The sequence below is a fragment of the Triturus cristatus genome, chromosome 9 (genome assembly GCF_964204655.1).
Source record: "Triturus cristatus chromosome 9, aTriCri1.1, whole genome shotgun sequence".
Classification (NCBI taxonomy): Eukaryota; Metazoa; Chordata; class Amphibia; order Caudata; family Salamandridae; genus Triturus; species Triturus cristatus.
This window is the reverse complement of record NC_140592.1, coordinates 47148988-47168070: the sequence shown is the minus strand read 5'-3', so window position 1 is coordinate 47168070 and position 19083 is coordinate 47148988. Positions and strand designations below refer to the sequence as shown.

Here is a 19083-nt window from a genome sequence, read left to right as displayed (position 1 = left end):
CTTCTATACATGTTTGGTAAATTATTGTCTATTTATAACTGGGAGATATCTGTGTTTAGGAGAAGGGGAGTTAGGGCAAGGTTAAGGGGGAAAAGATCTGGGAACCTTTAACCAAATGGTTAAATAAGGATTAATTGGTCATTGTATGCGAATAACCCCTTTGTCTTTTGTATTTTTCATTTTTATTTCTTCTTTGGTATTATCTTTTGCTGTGGGGATCCACCGGGGTGGGGGGTATAAAACTAGAAACTTGGACATCAGGTATTTTTTCTGTGTTATGTAAACTTGTGTAACATTTTATTTGTTCTGATGTCCTAGTAAACATTTAAAAATAAATAAAAATAAAAACAAATGGAGGCGTGAGGCAGCAAGAAAGGGGCATAGAAACAAAAACCTTGGCAAATCCAATAGATCTCACCTATGCAAGAGTTATTGGCTTTATCAATGTGTTTTAGCCATATTGTAAAATGACTAAAAATTTAAAAAAATAAGTAGAAAAATAAGTACAAGTTGCAACCAGAGCTGGCCGTGCCATTTGTTTTTTTGGGAAGCAAGCAAGCAATAGCTCATGATCTGTCTCAGACGAGACCTAATGACAGTGGAAAGAAGTCCAATGCTATAAGCAGCATGTGTTGACTGTTCGCAGCAAGTTGGATGCGGGGTCTGGTCACAGGCAGAGTCCTTTGACAAACTCCATTGTGTCCAGTTGAAAGAGGGGAGGCAGGGGAAGAGGAGGGTTTAAGAACAAAAGGTGTTATAAAAAAAAGACTGTGAAATCCATTAAAAACCACAAATAAAAAATAATTCATGGTTCTAGCTCAAACAGGTAAAACCACTGAATGTTGCTAGTTACACCTCATGGTGCACAAAACGCAAATAATGCTCGGATCAACCATTTGCCAATGATACAGGGAAAATAAATCCTGTCTAGGGAGGGACAGACACACACACACACACACACAGACACACACACAGAGACACACACACACACACAGAGACACACACACACAGAGACACACACAGACACACTTTCAGAACTACAACCCGCCCTCCAATTCCTGAAATGAGCACAACAACATACAATCATAGGACCTTGCTTACAACCAGCGTAAATTATTCAAAAGTCTGCAATGCTTCAAAGTCTCCAGCAAAGTTCTGCAAATAAACCTCTACACTTTATAAATGTTCTCTTTACACAAAATTTGTCTGCAGCACTCTGTAACAGCAATTTAACGTGAGCATGTGCCATGACGTCCATTGGTGGATAATATATTGTGAACATAAGCATTGCTTTCCTCAGATTGTTTTGCAACAGGGTGGTGCTTTAAGCTACACCCGCTTTGAAACATGCCTCTGCAACTCTCACCAGGTGTGCTCAGACTTTACCTTGTTTAAGATCGACTACTAAGGAGTACAGCGCAAAAAACTTTACTGATTGCTAAACGGAGCATTACATTACTTTCACCCTGAACACCCATACTTACCTTTATGTTTCACGCTATTTAATATCCTTGCACCCACACGTGTTCTATGCTATACATGACTGTAGGACATTCGCTAACAACTTTCTGTAATGTAACCGTACCAGAGATGTCATCAATGATGTTATTCAACATGCCATTCTTGATGTAAAATGTGAGGTCATAAGCAGTGATGATGGGGGAGGAAGTTATAGTTAGTTCATTCAACTATAACTGGCAACTTTGTGTAATTTTCAAAAACCTTTATTAACCCAAGTTGCACAGCACGGTTACAAGATTGCACCGTATCAAGACATTATACACAAGCATACAGTATACTGCAGCAGAGGTTACCTCATACACGTAGAACATGAAATCGATACAAGGGAGAGACGTCGTGGTGGCACTAGAGGAGGAGAGTGAGCCATGGGAAGAGGTACATCGAGTGAGGGAGAAAGGCCAGTGGAGCAGAAGGGAGATTGAGTGGGGAGCAAGCAACTTATTGACCATGACCGGCGACCGCCGTGGGAGGAGCGCCGGCGGGAAGCACGGGGGAGGTCGCAGGGCACTGAGAGTTGTGATTTCAGAGGTAGGACACAAGTGGGCCCCATATGTTAATTGGGCGGGATTTGGCTGGCATTAGGTCCCAGAATTCGGACAGGAGTGTCTGACAGCGCGAAGCATCCTCGAGCCAAGTGTAAACCTTAGGTACAAGCCTGCCCCCAGCACATGGAGACACTACGCCACGCAAGGACAAGGAGCATCACAGTCAAGTGGCGCGTGGCATCTGGGCAAAATTTAACGAAGCCTAAGAGGCAAAGCAGAGGGTCAGGCTGGACGAGCGATGAGGTGATCTCGTAAATAGCGGCACAGACCTCGCGCCAGTATGCAGAGATCTGAGGGCACAGCCAAGCGAGGTAGGAGAAGTCAACCGCAGGAGCAGAGCATCGCAGACATCTATCATTGGGGAGAAGTCCCATCTTGTGCAACTGAGCAGGAGTCTGATAAAGCCTATGTAAATACTTAAAGTGAATGTGGCACAGACGGTAATTTGGGGATAGGCGTTTAATCTGATTGCAACAGTAAAGCCAGTCGACTTGAGAGATATCGACACCCAGGTCCTCACCCCACGCCACACCGCCCAGTCAGTGGAAATGGGAGATGCTGCCAGTGTAAGGGCGTAAATCTTAGTAACTAGTTTCCGGGGGGGAAGGAGACGTGTAAATGAAGTCAAGAGTGCCCATCGAGGAAGGAGGTTGGGGAAACGAGGGGTGAAGCTCCCTGCAGATAGCCCTGAGTTGATAGTAGAGCAGAATGTCCATGGGGCCGGAATTGGCAGCGAGTGAGAAGAATGTGTTCCCAGGGTAGAGGTCCGACACTGTGGTAAGACCTAAGCGGGTTGCATGTTTAACGATTCCGGATGGCTGAAGGGTGGAAAAGAACAAGTTACTTACCTTCGGTAACGATGTATCTGTAAGAAACATTAGTTAGTTAGATTCCTCACCTTAGAATATCCCCAGGCGTCAGACTGGATCCGGAAGATTTTTCGTCAGCAATACCCCTTGCGCGTCGCTAGGCGTCGTCTGCGGCTCCGCGTCCGTCGTCGGCGTCGTGCGCCGGGATGACGTCGTCGGAGTACTTAGACGCCGCCCTCGCGCGCTGACGTCAGTTCTTGTACATAGCCTTCCGCGCCAGGAACGCAGAGCCATGCAAAGACCGACACTGGTGCCAAAAATAAAATCTAGGGCCCTGAAAGGGATAGCCTTAACCCTAGATGTCAGTTCGCAGAACGGGGAGGATGGGAGGGTCGGTGAGGAATCTAACTAACTAATGTTTCTTACAGATACATCGTTACCGAAGGTAAGTAACTTGTTCATCTGAAAGAAACACGTTAGTTAGATTCCTCACCTTAGAATAGATACCCAAGCAATACCATCCCCGGTGGTGGGTCTGCGAACCAAGATCACACCAGAAAGTCCTGGAGGACAGAACGGCCAAAGAAGCCATCCCTCCGGACTTGGCTGTCAAGGCAATAATGTCTAGCAAACGTGTGTAGCGAAGCCCACGTCGCCGCCTGACAGATGTCCTGCAAAGGGACTCCTCGTCCCAAAGCAGTAGTAGCCGCTGTGGCCCGAGTAGAATGGGCGCGCAGCCCAACAGGAGGGTCCTTTTTAGCCAAGGAATAGCAGATTTTTATACACAAAACGACCCACCGAGAGATGGTTCGTTTGTGCACAGCTTTCCCCTTCTTAGCGCCCACGTACCCAACAAAAAGCTGGTCGTCCACCCGGAACTGTTTTGTGCGGTCCAGATAAAAGGAGAGCGCACGTTTTGGGTCCAGACGGTGGAGCCTCTCTTCCTCTTTGGAAGGATGCGGAGGCGGAAAGAAGGTGGGCAAGGTGACAGACTGCCCAAGGTGAAATGGAGTCACCACTTTAGGAAGAAAGGAGGGACGAGGCCGAAGGACAACCTTGTCCGGATGAACAGATAGAAAAGGAGGCTTTGAAGATAAAGCCTGGAGCTCACTCACCCGTCTAGCCGAGGTGATGGCTACCAGAAAAGCAGTCTTTAGAGTTAGAAGACGAAGAGGGCAATTGTGAAGAGGCTCGAAGGGAGCGCACATCAGGAATGTCAAAACCAGATTCAAGTCCCACTGAGGCATCACAAAAGGGACAGGAGGGAACGTGTGTGTAATGCCTTTGAGAAAGCGTGTAACCACAGGGGACTTGAAAAGAGAAGGCTGATCAGGAAGCCGCAAGAAGGCGGAGATGGCAGCAAGATAACCTTTCAGGGTGCCCAGGGCAGAGCCCTGCCGGGCCAGAGAAAGAAGGAAGAGGAGAACCTCAGAAAGAGGGGCGGAAAGGGGATCCACAGCCTTTGCTGTGCACCATGCCACAAATTTGTTCCACCGGCAGGCGTATACCGACTTTGTGGAGGGACGCCTGGCTGCCAGAATGATATCACAGACTTCAGGAGGCAAGTCAAATGGCATCAACTGCCGCCGCTCAATCTCCACGCATGGAGGTGGAGGCTGGACAGGTTCGGGTGGAGGACCGTCCCCTGCTGCTGCGACAGAAGATCCTCCCGAAGGGGCAGACGTATCGGGGGATCGGTCAACAGACTGAGTAGCTCGGGATACCAGTATCTTCGTGCCCAATCCGGAGCCACCAAGATGACTTGGGCCCGGTCGTGCCTGATCTTCTTCAGCACTCTGGGCAGAAGTGGTATAGGCGGAAAGGCGTACAACAGACCGCAACTCCACTCGTGACGAAAAGCGTCGCCGAGCGAGTGCCGCCTTGGAAATTCCAACGCGCAGAACTGCTGACATTGCGCGTTCTCTTCGGTGGCGAATAGATCTAACCAAGGCTCTCCCCACTGCTGAAAGAGGCCTTGCGCCACTTCGGAGTTCAGACGCCATTCGTGATCCATCATGCACCGGCGGCTGAGTTCGTCTGCTCTGGCGTTCAGAGAGCCCGCCAGATGTTGAACCACCAGGGTGACGCCCTGGTGTTCCAGCCATGTCCAGAGGCGCAGAGCCTCCTGACAAAGGGTCCACGACCCCACCCCGCCCTGTTTGTTGCAATACCACATGGCGGTGGTGTTGTCCGTGAACACCTGCACGACACTTCCCCTGACAGAGGGAAGGAAGGCTTTCAGTGCAAGCCGGATCGCTCTCAACTCCAACAGGTTGATGTGGAGACGAGACTCCGCCGGAGACCAGAGGCCTCTGATCTCCGCCTCTCCCATATGGCCACCCAATCCCAGGAGGGACGCATCCGTCACTACGACATGCTCTGCTTGGGGAAGGGAGAGGCTCTTGCCCTTGACCCACTCGCGGTCCGTGAGCCACCACTGCAACTGTTGTGCAGTGCCCTCCGAGATCAAGACATGGTCGGACAGGTTGCCGTGATGCTGGGCCCACTGAAACTTCAGGTCCCACTGCAGAGCCCGCATGCGCCGCCTGGCGTGATGCACTAGTAGGATGCAGGAGGCCATCAGCCCCAGAAGCCGCAACACTAGCCTGACCGAAACCCGGGATAGAGGCCGAAAGATGGGAATCAGGGCCCGTATATCCCGGACCCGCTGTTCCGGTGGATGGACCCGGAACCGCGCCGAATCGAGAACCGCTCCGATGAAGAGGAGCTTCTGAGAGGGACTCAGGTGTGACTTCGGCACGTTGATGGAAAACCCCAGCAAATGCAGGAGATCCGCCGTAGTCTGGAGGTGGGAGACGACTGCCTGGGGCGAGCCCGCCTTCAACAACCAGTCGTCGAGATAGGGGAAGACTGGAACCCCTGATCTGCGCAGATGAGCTGCGACCACCGCCATCACTTTCGTGAACACCCGAGGGGCACTGGTGAGGCCGAAGGGGAGCACGGTAAACTGAAAGTGCTCTTGGCCCACCGTGAACCGCAGGTAACGCCGGTGGGCCGGCAGGACGGGGATGTGGAAATAAGCGTCCTGCAAGTCCAACGCTACCATCCAGTCTCCAGGGTCTAGGGCAGCTAAAACCTGAGCCAACGTTAGCATCTTGAACCTTTCCTTTCGGAGGAAGGCATTGACGTTCCGGAGGTCCAAGATAGGGCGTAGGCCCCCCTTGCCCTTCTTGGGAACCAGAAAGTAGTGGGAATAACAACCACGACCTACTTCTGGACTCGGAACGCGCTCGACGGCCCCCTTGGCCAAGAGAGCCGAAACTTCCTCGCGGAGAAGATCCAAATGGTCCCCCGAGATACGGTGGTGCTGCGGTGGCATGGCTGGAGGGGTCGTCTCGAAGGGGAGGGAGTAGCCCCTTCGGACGATTTGCAGCACCCACCTGTCCGATGTTATGGACCGCCAGTGGAGCAGGTGATGGCGAACTCTGCCGCCCACTGGCGTGGTATGGGCCTGAAAGCTCGGACTAGGAAGGCTTTGAGGCGGATGCTGCCGGGGTGGATGTGGGCTGACCACGTCGGCCTCCATTTCCGCCACGGCGGAAGCCACGTCCGCGACCGCGCGCAGGTTGGTTCTGCGGCTGGTGGCTTTGCGGACGTGAGGAGGCGCCCCTTCCTTGGCCACGAAAGGGGCGAAAAGCGGAGGTGTGCGCCCGCGGAGCCGCGAGGCCCAAGGACTTGGCCGTAGCCCGGGAGTCCTTAAAGCGGTTCAGCGCACTGTCCGCCTTCTCACCAAACAGGCGAGTGCCATCAAAGGGCATGTCCATGAGGGTTGTCTGGACATCCCCGGAAAATGACGTGGACCGCATCCAGGCGTGGCGGCGGAGCGCCACCGTGGTTGAAATCGCCCGACCCAGCGAGTCCGTGGTGTCAAGCCCACATCGTATGGCGTGCCGTGCTGCATCCCTCCCATCGGCCAAAGCCTGGGTAAGACGCGTCCGGACCTCCTCCGGACACAGGGGCAGCACGTCCTCCACCGTATCCCACAGGGAATGGGAATAACGGTCCAAGAGACAGGCGGTATTTAAGGACCGCAGGCCCAAACTAAGGGACGAAAACAGTTTCTTGCCGAACTGCTCGAGTCTCTTGGAATCCCGATCCGGCGGAGCGGTCGGGAAGGAGGATTGGGAAGTAGAGGCCTGGATAACCAGACTCTCGGGGGTGGGGTGTTGGGACAGGAAACTGGGGTCGCCCGGAGCAGGGCGGTGGCGCCTGGCAACGTTCCTATCCACAGGAGGAACTGTGGAGGGCTTGGACCAGGTGCCCTGCAGAACGTCAGTGAGGGCCTCGTTGAACGGCAGCAGAGGCTCAGTGGAGCTTGCTGAGGTTTGAAGCACCTCAGTGAGGATGTTAGTCCTCACAGCCACGGCAGGCAACTCGAGCCCAAGGGCCTCGGCCGCCTTGCGCAGCACCACAGAAAATGCTGCACCCTCCTCCGAAGCCACGGTCGGAGGAGAAGTGAATCCAGTGTCTGGCGAGGTGTCCAGCCCACTGGCCTCCCCCAGTTCATCTGCCCAGTCCTGAGAAAGCTGTGACTGAACAGCCAGAGGGTCCTCGAACCCCTCCCAGTCGCCCCCTTCTTCCGATTCCTGATAAACAGGAGGAATGATCGGAACCGGACTGTAGAGATGGTAGGACTCAAGCGGCGTCGGATGCGGCGTCGGCGGACGCCGTGCCGGCGTCGGGTCCGGATGAGGGCTAAACCGGGGTGTCGGCGTCACAGGCGTCGGCGTCGGCGACGCCGGTGACGGCGTCGGTGGTTCAGGCGTCGGCGCCGGTGGAGGAGTGACTAGGTCAACCGGCGTCGACTGGGGCCCAGGCAAGGGCCCCGCGGGGACCTGCGGCGTCGAGACCGGAGACGGCGCCGGGGCCGGGGCCGGAGCCGCCGGCACGCGAGGTCGCCCAGTCGAGTCCGCGGGGCCCGAAGGCGCGCCAGCGGGCGTCGACGGCGGGGCCAGGCTCCTCATGGCCGAGAGGAAGGCACTGATCTCCGCCGGCGCCGCGTCAGCCCCAGGGACCGGAAGGTATGGGGGCGGACGCGGCACCTGCGGCTCCGCCGGAGCCGCGGGGGTGGAACCACCCTGACCCTCGGCCGAGTCGCGCGACCGGCGAGGGGAGTCCGAAGAGCGATGTCGCCTCTTGGACTTCTTGGAGCGTTTGGACTTACCCGACGACTTGGAGCCGGACGAGCGATGGCGTCGGCTAGGGCTCCGCGAGCGATCCTTGGACCTCCTCCTGGACCGGGATCGCGCACGACGCGGAGCCGAGTGGCGAAGCTCGAGAAGCTTGCGGGACCGCTCCCGCCTAGCCTTCGAAGTCAGGGCCTGACAGTCGTTGCACGACTCCGCGTCGTGGTCGGGGCCTAAGCAGTAGAGGCACCGGCGGTGGTGATCGGTCACCGACATCAGTCGATGACAATCCTCACAAGCCTTGAACCCAGGCATCCTACCGGCACCAGATGTCGACAGACAAGGATCAAAAATGATCAAAAAAGATTTAGTCAAAAAAGACTAAAAGGGGTAGCTCTCCCGGATCTGCGCTTACTTGCGCGGAAAAAAGAAGAACTGACGTCAGCGCGCGAGGGCGGCGTCTAAGTACTCCGACGACGTCATCCCGGCGCACGACGCCGACGACGGACGCGGAGCCGCAGACGACGCCTAGCGACGCGCAAGGGGTATTGCTGACGAAAAATCTTCCGGATCCAGTCTGACGCCTGGGGATATTCTAAGGTGAGGAATCTAACTAACTTGTTTCTTTCAGATAGACGGATGATGAGCAATAGGCATGGCATTCGCGGTAAGCATGTCTGAGCCGGAGAGTTTGCGGAGCCCATCCCAGGCCCAGCGCAGGGTCTCCACCGTGTCAATCTCAGTACGTGGGAGTTTTGCTGGGGCAAAACAAGGCAGTTGTGAGCGGCCATGGGGCGGCAAGGTCGGCTTCCACCGCAACATGCGGCTGAAAAGGAGTAGGGTGGAGCCAAAAATGGAGACAGCTGGCCTAGGCGCTAAGGGCATAAAGTTTAAGATCGGAGGCACCAAGACCGCCACGAGAGATTGGAAGGGTAAGGATATTATGTGCAATTCTGGGCTGTCGACAGGCCCAGAGCAGAGTGATAAGCAATGAGCGGACTTTGCCAAAGAAGTGGGCAGTGAGGGGGATAGGAATGTTGACAAATAAATACAAAAGCTTTGGGAGCACCACCATCTTGGCGATGGCTATGCGACCGGCCAGAGACAAAGGCAACCGGTGCCAGAGGGAAATCTTGGACTCAAACCAGTCCACAGCACAGCCAAAGTTAGCTCTCCAAAGTTCGTCTACGTCCCTGCTCAGCCAGATGCCAAAGTATCTTGTTGGGCCCAACGCCCACACAAAGGGGTAATCCGGTGTAAAGGGCACCATGGCATCAGTGAGGGGGAAAAGCACAGACTTATTCCAGTTAACCTGGATGCCCGAGTAGCCCCCGAACCGTACCACCTCACGAACCAGTGGGACTGTGGTTCTCCTGAGGATTGCGGACATAAAGAGTAACGTCGTCCGCATATATAGAGACGACAAGAGCGCAAGCTGCGAAACAGAGACCTCGCTGGGTGTGGTGCTGTCGAAGTCGAGCAGCAAGGGGTTCCATTGCGGTGGCAAAGAGCATGGGTGATAGCGGGCACCCCTGCCTGGTCCCTCTGTCGATTGAGATAGGTTCAGATATTTGACTGTTAATCCAGAGGCGGGCAGTGGGAAGGGTGTAGAGGAGTAGTATTTTGCATATGAAGATCGGGCTAAAGCCCAAGCGAGGGAGGAGATAGAAGAGAAAGGGCCACTCTAGGGTATCGAAGGCTTTGGTGGCGTCAGGCAGGGCGGCCCCTGCCGAAAGCTCAGGGTTAATTTGATGAAGGACGGAGGATATGGTCTGGAGGTTATGAGAGGTCCTGTGGCCAGGAATAAATCCAGACTGGTCCGGGCAAGCAATGAGGGGGGAAGAAGGTGGGAGGCAAGGAGTTTGGCAAAAATGTTGTTGTCCGTATTAATTAGTGAAAGGGGACGATATGAGTCTCGTAGCTCTGGAGGTTTATCCGCCTTTAGAAGTAGTGTGAATAGTGCCTCGCGGAGCGAGGGGGGAGAAACTGACTGCTCTCATAAGATTCTTTGTACATGGCAGCTAAGTGCGGTACCAAAAGGGGCGCGACGGTCTTATAAAAGGAAACTGGCAGGCTGTCCGAGTCAGGGGCCTTGTCGCCGGGCAAGCCATTAATTGCAGCAAGGATTTCATCCTTGGAGAAGGGCTCATCAAGGATTCCCGGTGAGGGTTGCCAAGCCAGAGGAGTTGAAGGGTATCAAAATTTTGATCGAGAACCTCGCGCGGGGGCACAGTCCCGGCGGTTTAAAGTTGTGCAAAGAATGCAGTGACTTGCGCTTTGATTTCCCCAGGAGAGGTGGTTCTGACCGGAGCGATCTAGCGTGATGGACAGCGTTACATTAAAGTCACCCTCCCAGAGGAGAGCAGCGGGGCCCAGGGACGAGATGTGATGAAAAACCTGCGCAAAGAAGTCAGGTCGTCATTGTTGGGACCATATAACACAGCCAATGTCAATGGCTGGGCCTGGAGTGTGCCATGAAGGATCACATGTGTATTTTTTTTAGTTTTTTAAATGTTTGTTCTTATCTCATTTCAACACCTAATTATAACATCACTTTAACCTTTGACAGACCGGTAGATTGAGAGAAATAGAGGGAGAGAAAGAGCGAGGGAGAGAGAAAGAGCGAGTGAGGGAGAGAGAAAGAGCGAGTGAGAGCGAGAGAGGGAGAGAGAAAGAGCGAGGGAGAGCGAGAGAGGGAGAGAAAGAGCGAGGGAGAGAGAAAGAGCGAGAGAGAAAGAGCGAGTGAGAGCGAGAGAGGGAGAGAAAGAGCGAGTGAGCGAGAGAGGGAGAGAAAGAGCAAGAGAGGGAGAGAAAGAGCTAGTGAGAGAGAGCGAGTGAGAGAGAAAGAGCGAGTGAGAGAGAAAGAGCGAGTGAGAGCGAGAGAGGGAGAGAAGGAGCGAGTGAGAGCGAGAGAGGGAGAGAAAGAGAGCGAGAGAAGGAGAGAAAGCGAGCGAGAGAGGGAGAGAAAGAGCGAGTGAGGGAGAGAAAGAGCGAGTGAGAGCGGGAGAGAAAGAGCAAGTGAGAGCGAGAGAGGGAGAGAAAGAGCGAGCGAGAGAGGGAGAGAAAGAGCGAGTGAGAGCGAGAGAGGGAGAGAAAGAGCGAGTGAGAGCGAGAGAGGGAGAGAAAAAGCGAGTGAGAGCGAGAGAGGGAGAGAAAAAGCGAGTGAGAGCGAGAGAGGGAGAGAAAGAGCAAGTGAGAGCGAGAGAGAGGGAGAGAAAGAGCGAGTGAGCGAGAGAGGGAGAGAAAGAGCGAGAGAGGGAGAGAAAGAGCGAGAGACGGAGAGAAAGAGCAAGAGAGGGAGAGAAAGAGTGAGTGAGAGCGAGAGAGGGAGAGAGAGCGAGTGAGCGAGAGAGGGAGAGAAAGCGAGGGAGCGAGCGAGCAAGCGAGCGAGCAAGCGAGAGCGAGAGAGAGGGAGAACAAGAGCGAGCGAGGTGAGCAGAAGGGATACTGCTGAGGGGGCGGGTCAGCAAATCCAAACCTACAGATTCAAGTAGGTAAACTTAGGGCCCACCTTCCCAATCCAAGAAAACTCTAACCCTTTCATGCTGCAACCTTCTTCTTGCTTTGGACTGCAGAGAGGGGAAAGCGGGAGGGAGGGCTCGTGGGGGCAGCTTACAAGTCATATTTATCAATCAATGCCATCAACAGGTCCAAGAGGATGTTTCCTTGCTTAATTTGTGCTTGCAGACGATAGACACCAACACTCATCCTTGGGGCTTATTTTTTTATTATGAGACTTTGACCTACAGCAAAGGAGAGAAAGGGAGAAATGGGAGAAAGAAAGAAAGAGAAAGCAAAAGATAGGAAAACAAGGAAACAAGCTGAAGAGAAAACAAGAAAACAATGACAAATGGAAAAAGTAGGACATGCAAGAGTGAGAAAGACAGGAAGTCTAGGGTGGTGGATAAACAAGGCACAAGGTAGCATTAAAACTGGGCAGCCTGGGTAACCAGCATCCCCAGCATTAAGCAGCAGACTCCTAAGAAAGAGTTTGCCCTTTTACCTTTTATTTATTTTTGTTTTATTATTATTTAAAAAAATGAAGGATTAGATTTAAGTCATACGGCAAAGAAAGGACAGGAGCAGTGAAAGCTTCATGTTCAAACATCTGTTAATGCCCTTTTCCTGTTTTTCAAACAGCTGCATAGAGATTTTTCTTCCACTGTAGATAATTACTTTGCATGATTAACATATAAATGAAGGATCCTTGGCCCTATATAAAACAATACAGATAGGCAGTTCTTATATCCACACAGTGACTCACAAGCATATGTTGTCATTTACTAGGAAATATTTCCATTTTTTTGTGAGTCGGTTTAAATTTTGGACAATTACACAGGTATCTTGCTTAACCACACAATAACAGCATACGTGTATGGTAGCCGGCGCCTTTAATTTATCAAAGGCGGCGAAATCCTGCCTATATGGATCACCTATTGGCTCCACTGGCTTAATGGGCATCTTAGAAATATATGAAATATGATATGTAAATTCTGCCTACAAAGCAGACTATTCATACCACCCATGAAGTGTTTAACAAACACAAGCCCTGTGTAAATAACGAGTTCGCTACCTCAAATTCTACCCAATAGGAAAACGCTTCTGCTTATGTGTTCAAATGGGGGTTAATAGCATGGAATTACGCTAGCTTCCATTACTTAATTATATGATAAATTGAAAATAATGGTACTTCCAGTTGTTGCTCCTTTTAGCCCACTTAATGTCACAGCGATGCCTAAAATGTTTTTAATGAAGGCTTTTATGACTGCGAGAATAATTAAGAAGTCACAATGTTGATGGTGATCCGATTACTCGCGTTAATTCACTTTTGCGGATCGCATTATTACTTATCTTGAAGTGATTTTCGCTTGTTGCAGGGATTTCACACTTTTTATTTAAAGACTGAATAATTGTCTCCATGGACTAATTCGCTGATGGGAATAGGGCCGCCTTTGCACATAGCTCATGATGAAAGTAAGATAATTAAGGACCGCTTTATTTTAAATCAGAGGCAATCAAACGGAGCAGTAAAAATAAATGTTTATTAATAAACAATGGTTGTCACTCTAATTAATGAAATCTTAAAACTGAGGAAGGAGGTGGGATTGCTGTAGTAATACTTGCACAAAGCCAGCTCTGCACATCTGGGTTGCGGCCTCCTGAGAGATGTAGCCAATGCAAATGTAGGCGGAACTGGAGGGGGGGGTGGGGGGGGGTTAGTAGAGGGGAAAGTACAGAGGTTGGTTTCTACATGCATGGAATTATGCACATCATTACACATGCATAACATTATGCACATCATCACACATGCATAACGTTTTGCGCATCATTACAAGTAGCCTGGTGATCCCTATCCATACACAAACAGGTTTATGCATCTGCGTCAACATTACAAATAGTGTGAATTTACCACTCTTTGGACTTTTTACCCTCTTGACATGTGCCGCCAGAAAGAAACCTAGTGAAATTTGTACGGGTCGAGAAGAACCAAAACATGCAGTGATTGGGTGCGTAAACCAGATACTGCGTGTTATGCCTCATTCCATCCTCCCCGACTCTAACTCTGGGGAAAAACGGCATCACACAGTATCTTCCAAGCAGTCTTACTTGACTCAAATATTGGGATGCTTGTGAGGGGACCCTGAAGACCCATCTTTGGTACCTCCATTTTGAATCAACCAATACGACAACGCGGCGCAGTAGTTCAACCTTCCTTTCCCTTCCACAAATGAAGAACATTTAACAGAGACCTCATTGGGAGAAAGGGAAGCTCTTCAGAGTATCAGAGACTCATAAAAAGAGCAGCTCTCCACTGTCACCGGCAAGCAACCTTCTGACAGAAGAGTTCCTTGAGGCGGACAAGTCAGAAAAGAGGAGCTTGCGTTACCCTTGCAACGGAGGGAGGGCTGGCGGAATTACAATGTTTGAGGGGAGGTTATTAATCAAAGGATTAACAGTTTTATAAACCTGCGCCCCACATATATCAACCAAGACAGGAAACACGTCAATAAAGCAAGGAACTGAATTAATGGGACAATTTAACCGATTTCATGAGAAAGAAGAAGCTTGGCCAGAGAGCCCTCCGGCCAAGGAAAAGTGTTGGAATAATATATGATGTCTAGATTCATCTTGAGAGATACAGGAGTAACTGAAAACGAGAAGATAGATGAGGCTTAAGAGCCTCACTAGAAACACACAAAGCACAAGTCACCAGGTCTCAAATTCTAAAACTGAAAGTAATACTCCATCAAAAATAAGGGTAATGAGTACGAAAGGAAGTATTCTGCGCTTTTACGTCAAGAGGAGACGTTCCTACAATGCATGTTCTTTCCTTTCTAAATGATAGAACTTTACAAGAAGCACTTTAACCATACCACCCAAGAACTTAGACAAATTAAATGAAAACATGCCATCAACGCCTACCAATCCTTGCTTTGGGCGATCAGTAATGCCAAGTCTATCAATATTGGGGCAGGTGCACTTTTTCACGACTCTTGGACATTATGCACAGTTGGTGTGCTACAGGTTTGTAAAACACAAAGTCAAGTCTGTTCCCGCCTCTATCTCTCCTGTACTGACTCGCCTGCACGTCCCAAAGACACCTTGGCAAACCATCCACACAAGCCCTGGACAAGAGAGGAACCACCACATGGGATCAGTGGGACATGCAGAGACGCAAGAATGCACTCGCTGTCTGCAGTCGTGTGCTGCACGTGATCCCAGGTGCACCCGCCCTTCCTCAGCTCATGCACACAACGCATTTCTCAGTGCGCACACAGACACGGTGCAACTGCCAGCAAGTGCAGCAGTGCTTAATTTGAGCCGGTGGTTTCCGGTACTCGGCACCAACACTTAATGGTCTGCACCGGCAACAGTGATAGTCCACCACATGGTGGCGCCATCTGTCCGTTTTTGACATGAGCACAACAACAGTGTTTAATAAGTAAACATTGATAAAAAAAAAAAAAATACCTGCTGTTAATGGCATTATTAGAACTTCGGGTGGCCTGGGCCAGTATGAATTGTCACACTTGTAGGAGTGTGATGATTGGTAGTTGTGTTTGTACGGTCATTGGCAGTACTGACAGGGGCAATAAGTGGTGTGGGCTGCAGTAGTGTCCCGAGTAAGACTGTGCTTAGTTTGTAAAAACAGTAAGCACCGACTCTTTCCACACACGGTACATTGCGGTGTTCGCTCAGCGACTCTTAAGCCCACACAGCATCCTGAGGCCAATCACAGACCCCGAAAAGACCTATCGCGACAAACACCAAAGGGTGCCATTAGAATCTCTGATGAAAATAAAGCAAACTACATTTAACAAGCATTGGCAAAGCCAACCGATCTAGAATTGACTGCCAGCCTTTTGACTTGGTTAACGTTTGTTTTGGATTGCCAAGGTTTTCTTTAAAAAACTCTGTCTACCTGCCAGGCCCTCGCTCATATATACTTTTTAAATGGATAAAAACAAAAATCCTTTTTAGTCTCGAAAACCTAATTTTGCGATACTGTGTGACAGGATTTGCTCCTTTTGAAAAGGTAGAGTGCCATCACTCATAGTAAAGCCAGCCAGTGGCTGAAGCAGGCTATACAACTGCCCCTGGCTGTATGCCGCAGGGGGCAGAAATAAAATGTGAATGACAGAACAACAAACCAATGGATGGAGAGGGTGGATGAAAGATCCTAGGAGTGTATGATATATATTGTATTTACTAAAATCAAGAAGTCTTGTCTAATGCCAGATGTAAAAAAAGGGTTTACCCATAGTGGCATCTGGCGATTGATTGGAGCTCCACCCAGTGCCTCATGAAAACCCCACATACAGGTCTAACAAGAACGACACCAGACAGAGGTGTACAATCCCACACACTCACAAGGAGAAGGGCCCTGGAAGTACCAAAAGTATTGCTTGAGAAGAGCTTTAAAGGGGTTTGGGGCTCAGCCTTTATAAAGGCATTCTCAGCTGTGAGTACACCGGTGAAATATTGAGGCTTGAATGTTGTACGTCCCAAACAATCCTGGTGGAAGCACAAAAATGACTTTTCTTAATTGCCTCCGGGGATTGGCGGGGATAACAGTGTCATGAACCAGTCCTTTCTGACTAGCTGCAGTCCGCATCAGACTGAACCAGCTCAACAGAAATGGAGTTAAATAGCCACCTCTAACGAAAAATAACCACGCACCGCCTCAACAATTCTTCTAACATGCAAATCTACCTTACGGTCAAAGGCAACCAGACGGCTATAGACCACGAAGGCGGCCAGCTGAACGTCGTACAGCCACTGACCGCAGTAGGGGCTCAACAGCAGTCTGCGAGACGCCAGTCTGCAATTAAAACCTCACAAGCGACACAGGCTTTGGGCCACACAAACAAAACTTGGCTAAGGGGAAGCAGTGAAACCGTAGCACAGTGAGAGAGCCAGGAGCAGACACGCAGAGACTACAGAAATGAAGAGACAGTTTAGCAAAACATTCGACAAGTGGAAGGTTGGGGAGCAAACACCCTGTGAAAACTGCCAAAATGTCATTAAATCCGAGAAAGAATTGGGGGTGTCAGAGAATAACAGCAGAGACAGCCGGAAAAAACATGTTTCAGAGGACAAGGGATAGAATAGGACTGCAGAGGGAGGCCAGGAGGACATACAGACATGTATAGATGGGGAGAGGCTGTCACTCTGCAGCACTGCAAAGACAAGCTGGCACGGTCTCGGACACAGAGGGGGGCTGTAGGCAAAGGGGCAGAGACTACCATGCACAGCGGGGGGCAGTAGGAGGGCCCCTTGTGACACTGATGTGGCCATTCCTTCATAGAGACCGTAAACATGCGCCATTTTTAGGACCGGTTTAACCAAACATAATTCACAGCGAGACCGCCAGAAGATCACTTTAAACAAACGGATTCCTTCAGTGAAGGAGATCTCAAACTGCTGCATGGCCAGTGTGAACTGCTCATTCAGGTCTTACTTCTCGTCTTAAACTTATAATAAGAAAAGAAAAACTACAAATACCATAACCGAAGAGGAAAAGAAGGGCGGACCTAGTCATGCTTGGCATGTTCCATCTTAGGACTGGGTGAGCAGCGCACGCCGGATGTAGAGCAGCGTCAACGCTGCGACCACCCTCACATGGAACTGGCGGAGGTGTTGCATGAGCTGCAAGCCTGCAACAGTCACACTGAGAAGATAAACCTCTTACTGAGGGGATCTACTCCTAAGGTCACAAATGACAACAAGTACATATGGAATCCAATTGCTAAAAAGGGGGGTGTTTGCTGCAGTAACAGCAGGATAGCAAAACGACCACCCTCTGATTAAGAAAAGGTAAACATAATTTACTGCCCAAAACATCAGGACCAGGCCAGGGTGAGCCACTGGAAATATTTCCTACAAAAATATAACAGCTAAGTTGCGCTACTCAAAGTATTGTAATTAAGCCAGATGGAGGATTGCAAGATATCCATGTCCAATGATCATATCCCGCAGTCGGATTGTTTGCACAGTCAAATCCTCTCGATTGATGTAGTTCTGATGAACAGGCTCCTCTGCATTCTTGACGAGTCACATTTATACATTTGATATCGCCCAGTTACAGACCAGGTCAAGGCAGTGCAAGCCGAGTCACGGTTATTTAACCCGGGTGATCCCCAAAGAAATGACACCCAGAGGATTTCTTTTTCTTTATAGTTCGTCATAGTAGCTGTGTAGCATCTAAACGCAATGTGGCCATCTTGGAACCTTACTTTTTACACTTCAAAGATGGCAGCCGCAGTATATCTACATGCAACATGATCCATCTTGGAAGGACAGAAAATGCCATCACATAATGGTTGGCCACTGCTATTGGCTTTGCCGATGCTGGCACAATTTTACAAACATTGGCAAAACCAAAAGGAGCAAACATCACACACTGAGCAAGTGTGACTGATTGTCTTTTGGTATACAAGCACAACGCCATTTGGGGAAAATAATGTATTAACAATCCAAGAAGTAGAAAAATGGTGACAGAAAAAGAAAGCCAAAGGTAGCCTGACATTTTCTTACATTTGTTGATGCCTCCAAGTGCAAGTTTGGCATGGGGATATTGCACTCATATAAACAGTGGCTGGCTCATGTCTCAGATAGCCACGCCTATTCACGACAGGAGTGGATTACCACAAACAGTCTAATAACCTCCACCTACCATTTGATAATAAGACACCAAAGATTGGACTGGTTCAAAGTCGTTCTTCTTGCACATTTTCTTACATATTTCTGGATCTGCATCTGTCTGAAAAACAATCAGAAACATAACTGTATTGTGGGCAGGAAAAGTTTATTGTTTTGCAAACTCATTTTGACAGAACTTCGGTATATGGATTGTTGTATTTTCCCACCCGCGCAGCATGGCGAGCTCAGAGATGAATCAGGCACAATAGGTCACTTCTAGCGATTATCCTGCTAGTCTTACGATTTTTTTTAAATGGTGGATAGGGGTGGTTCCGGGTGGAAGCCCACTGGGGGAGAAATTGTTGTTGTTAAGACCCAGGAGCATAGAGGGTAATTTATGTCATCCGCTTACGGGTCTTCCTCAGGACCTTGTACCACCCCTACCCTGCCCGACCCACAGAAGATGGTTCTCTGTGCATCTTGATATGAACATTTGCAAATAAGTAACAACTAACTAGGGGCAGGCCCAGACGAGAAACTGGTTCCATTTGTAAACTACAACCAGTTTTTCCTTGTTGTACAATGAAGAAAATTGATTTTACCTTGGATGTTTTAGGATCTTTTCTTCGACCTCATCTATTCCCACACACGAGCACACCCCTTTCCCCCCTCCTCCTTTTTGGAGCAACCATTCCATTTCTGCAACCTGAATTTAGTGATTTGTTTATGTCATGAATTTTTGAAAATATAGGAATAAAACAGTTGATATTCTATTGGGTGCTTTTGCGTTTTTTGAGAAGTGTTCTTATACATTTATATAGATTTTTGTATAAACTGTATATACATTTATGATTATGCAAAGCAACTGCAACTCTAATGTGTTTTTCGAATCATGACTAGAGTATAACTCATCTATAA

General features: G+C 49.9%; 1 protein-coding gene across 3 annotated transcripts in view; it reads right to left on the bottom strand.

Annotated features, from left to right (window-relative positions):
• NCKIPSD (NCK interacting protein with SH3 domain) overlaps positions 1-19083 on the bottom strand; it is a 333056-nt gene that overhangs the window by 140751 nt on the left and 173222 nt on the right. For all 3 annotated transcript variants that reach the window (XM_085624362.1, XM_085624363.1, XM_085624364.1), the window contains exon 7: positions 18200-18286. In XM_085624362.1, coding sequence (XP_085480488.1) covers positions 18200-18286 — 87 coding nt within the window. The remainder of the gene's footprint in view (positions 1-18199; positions 18287-19083) is intronic.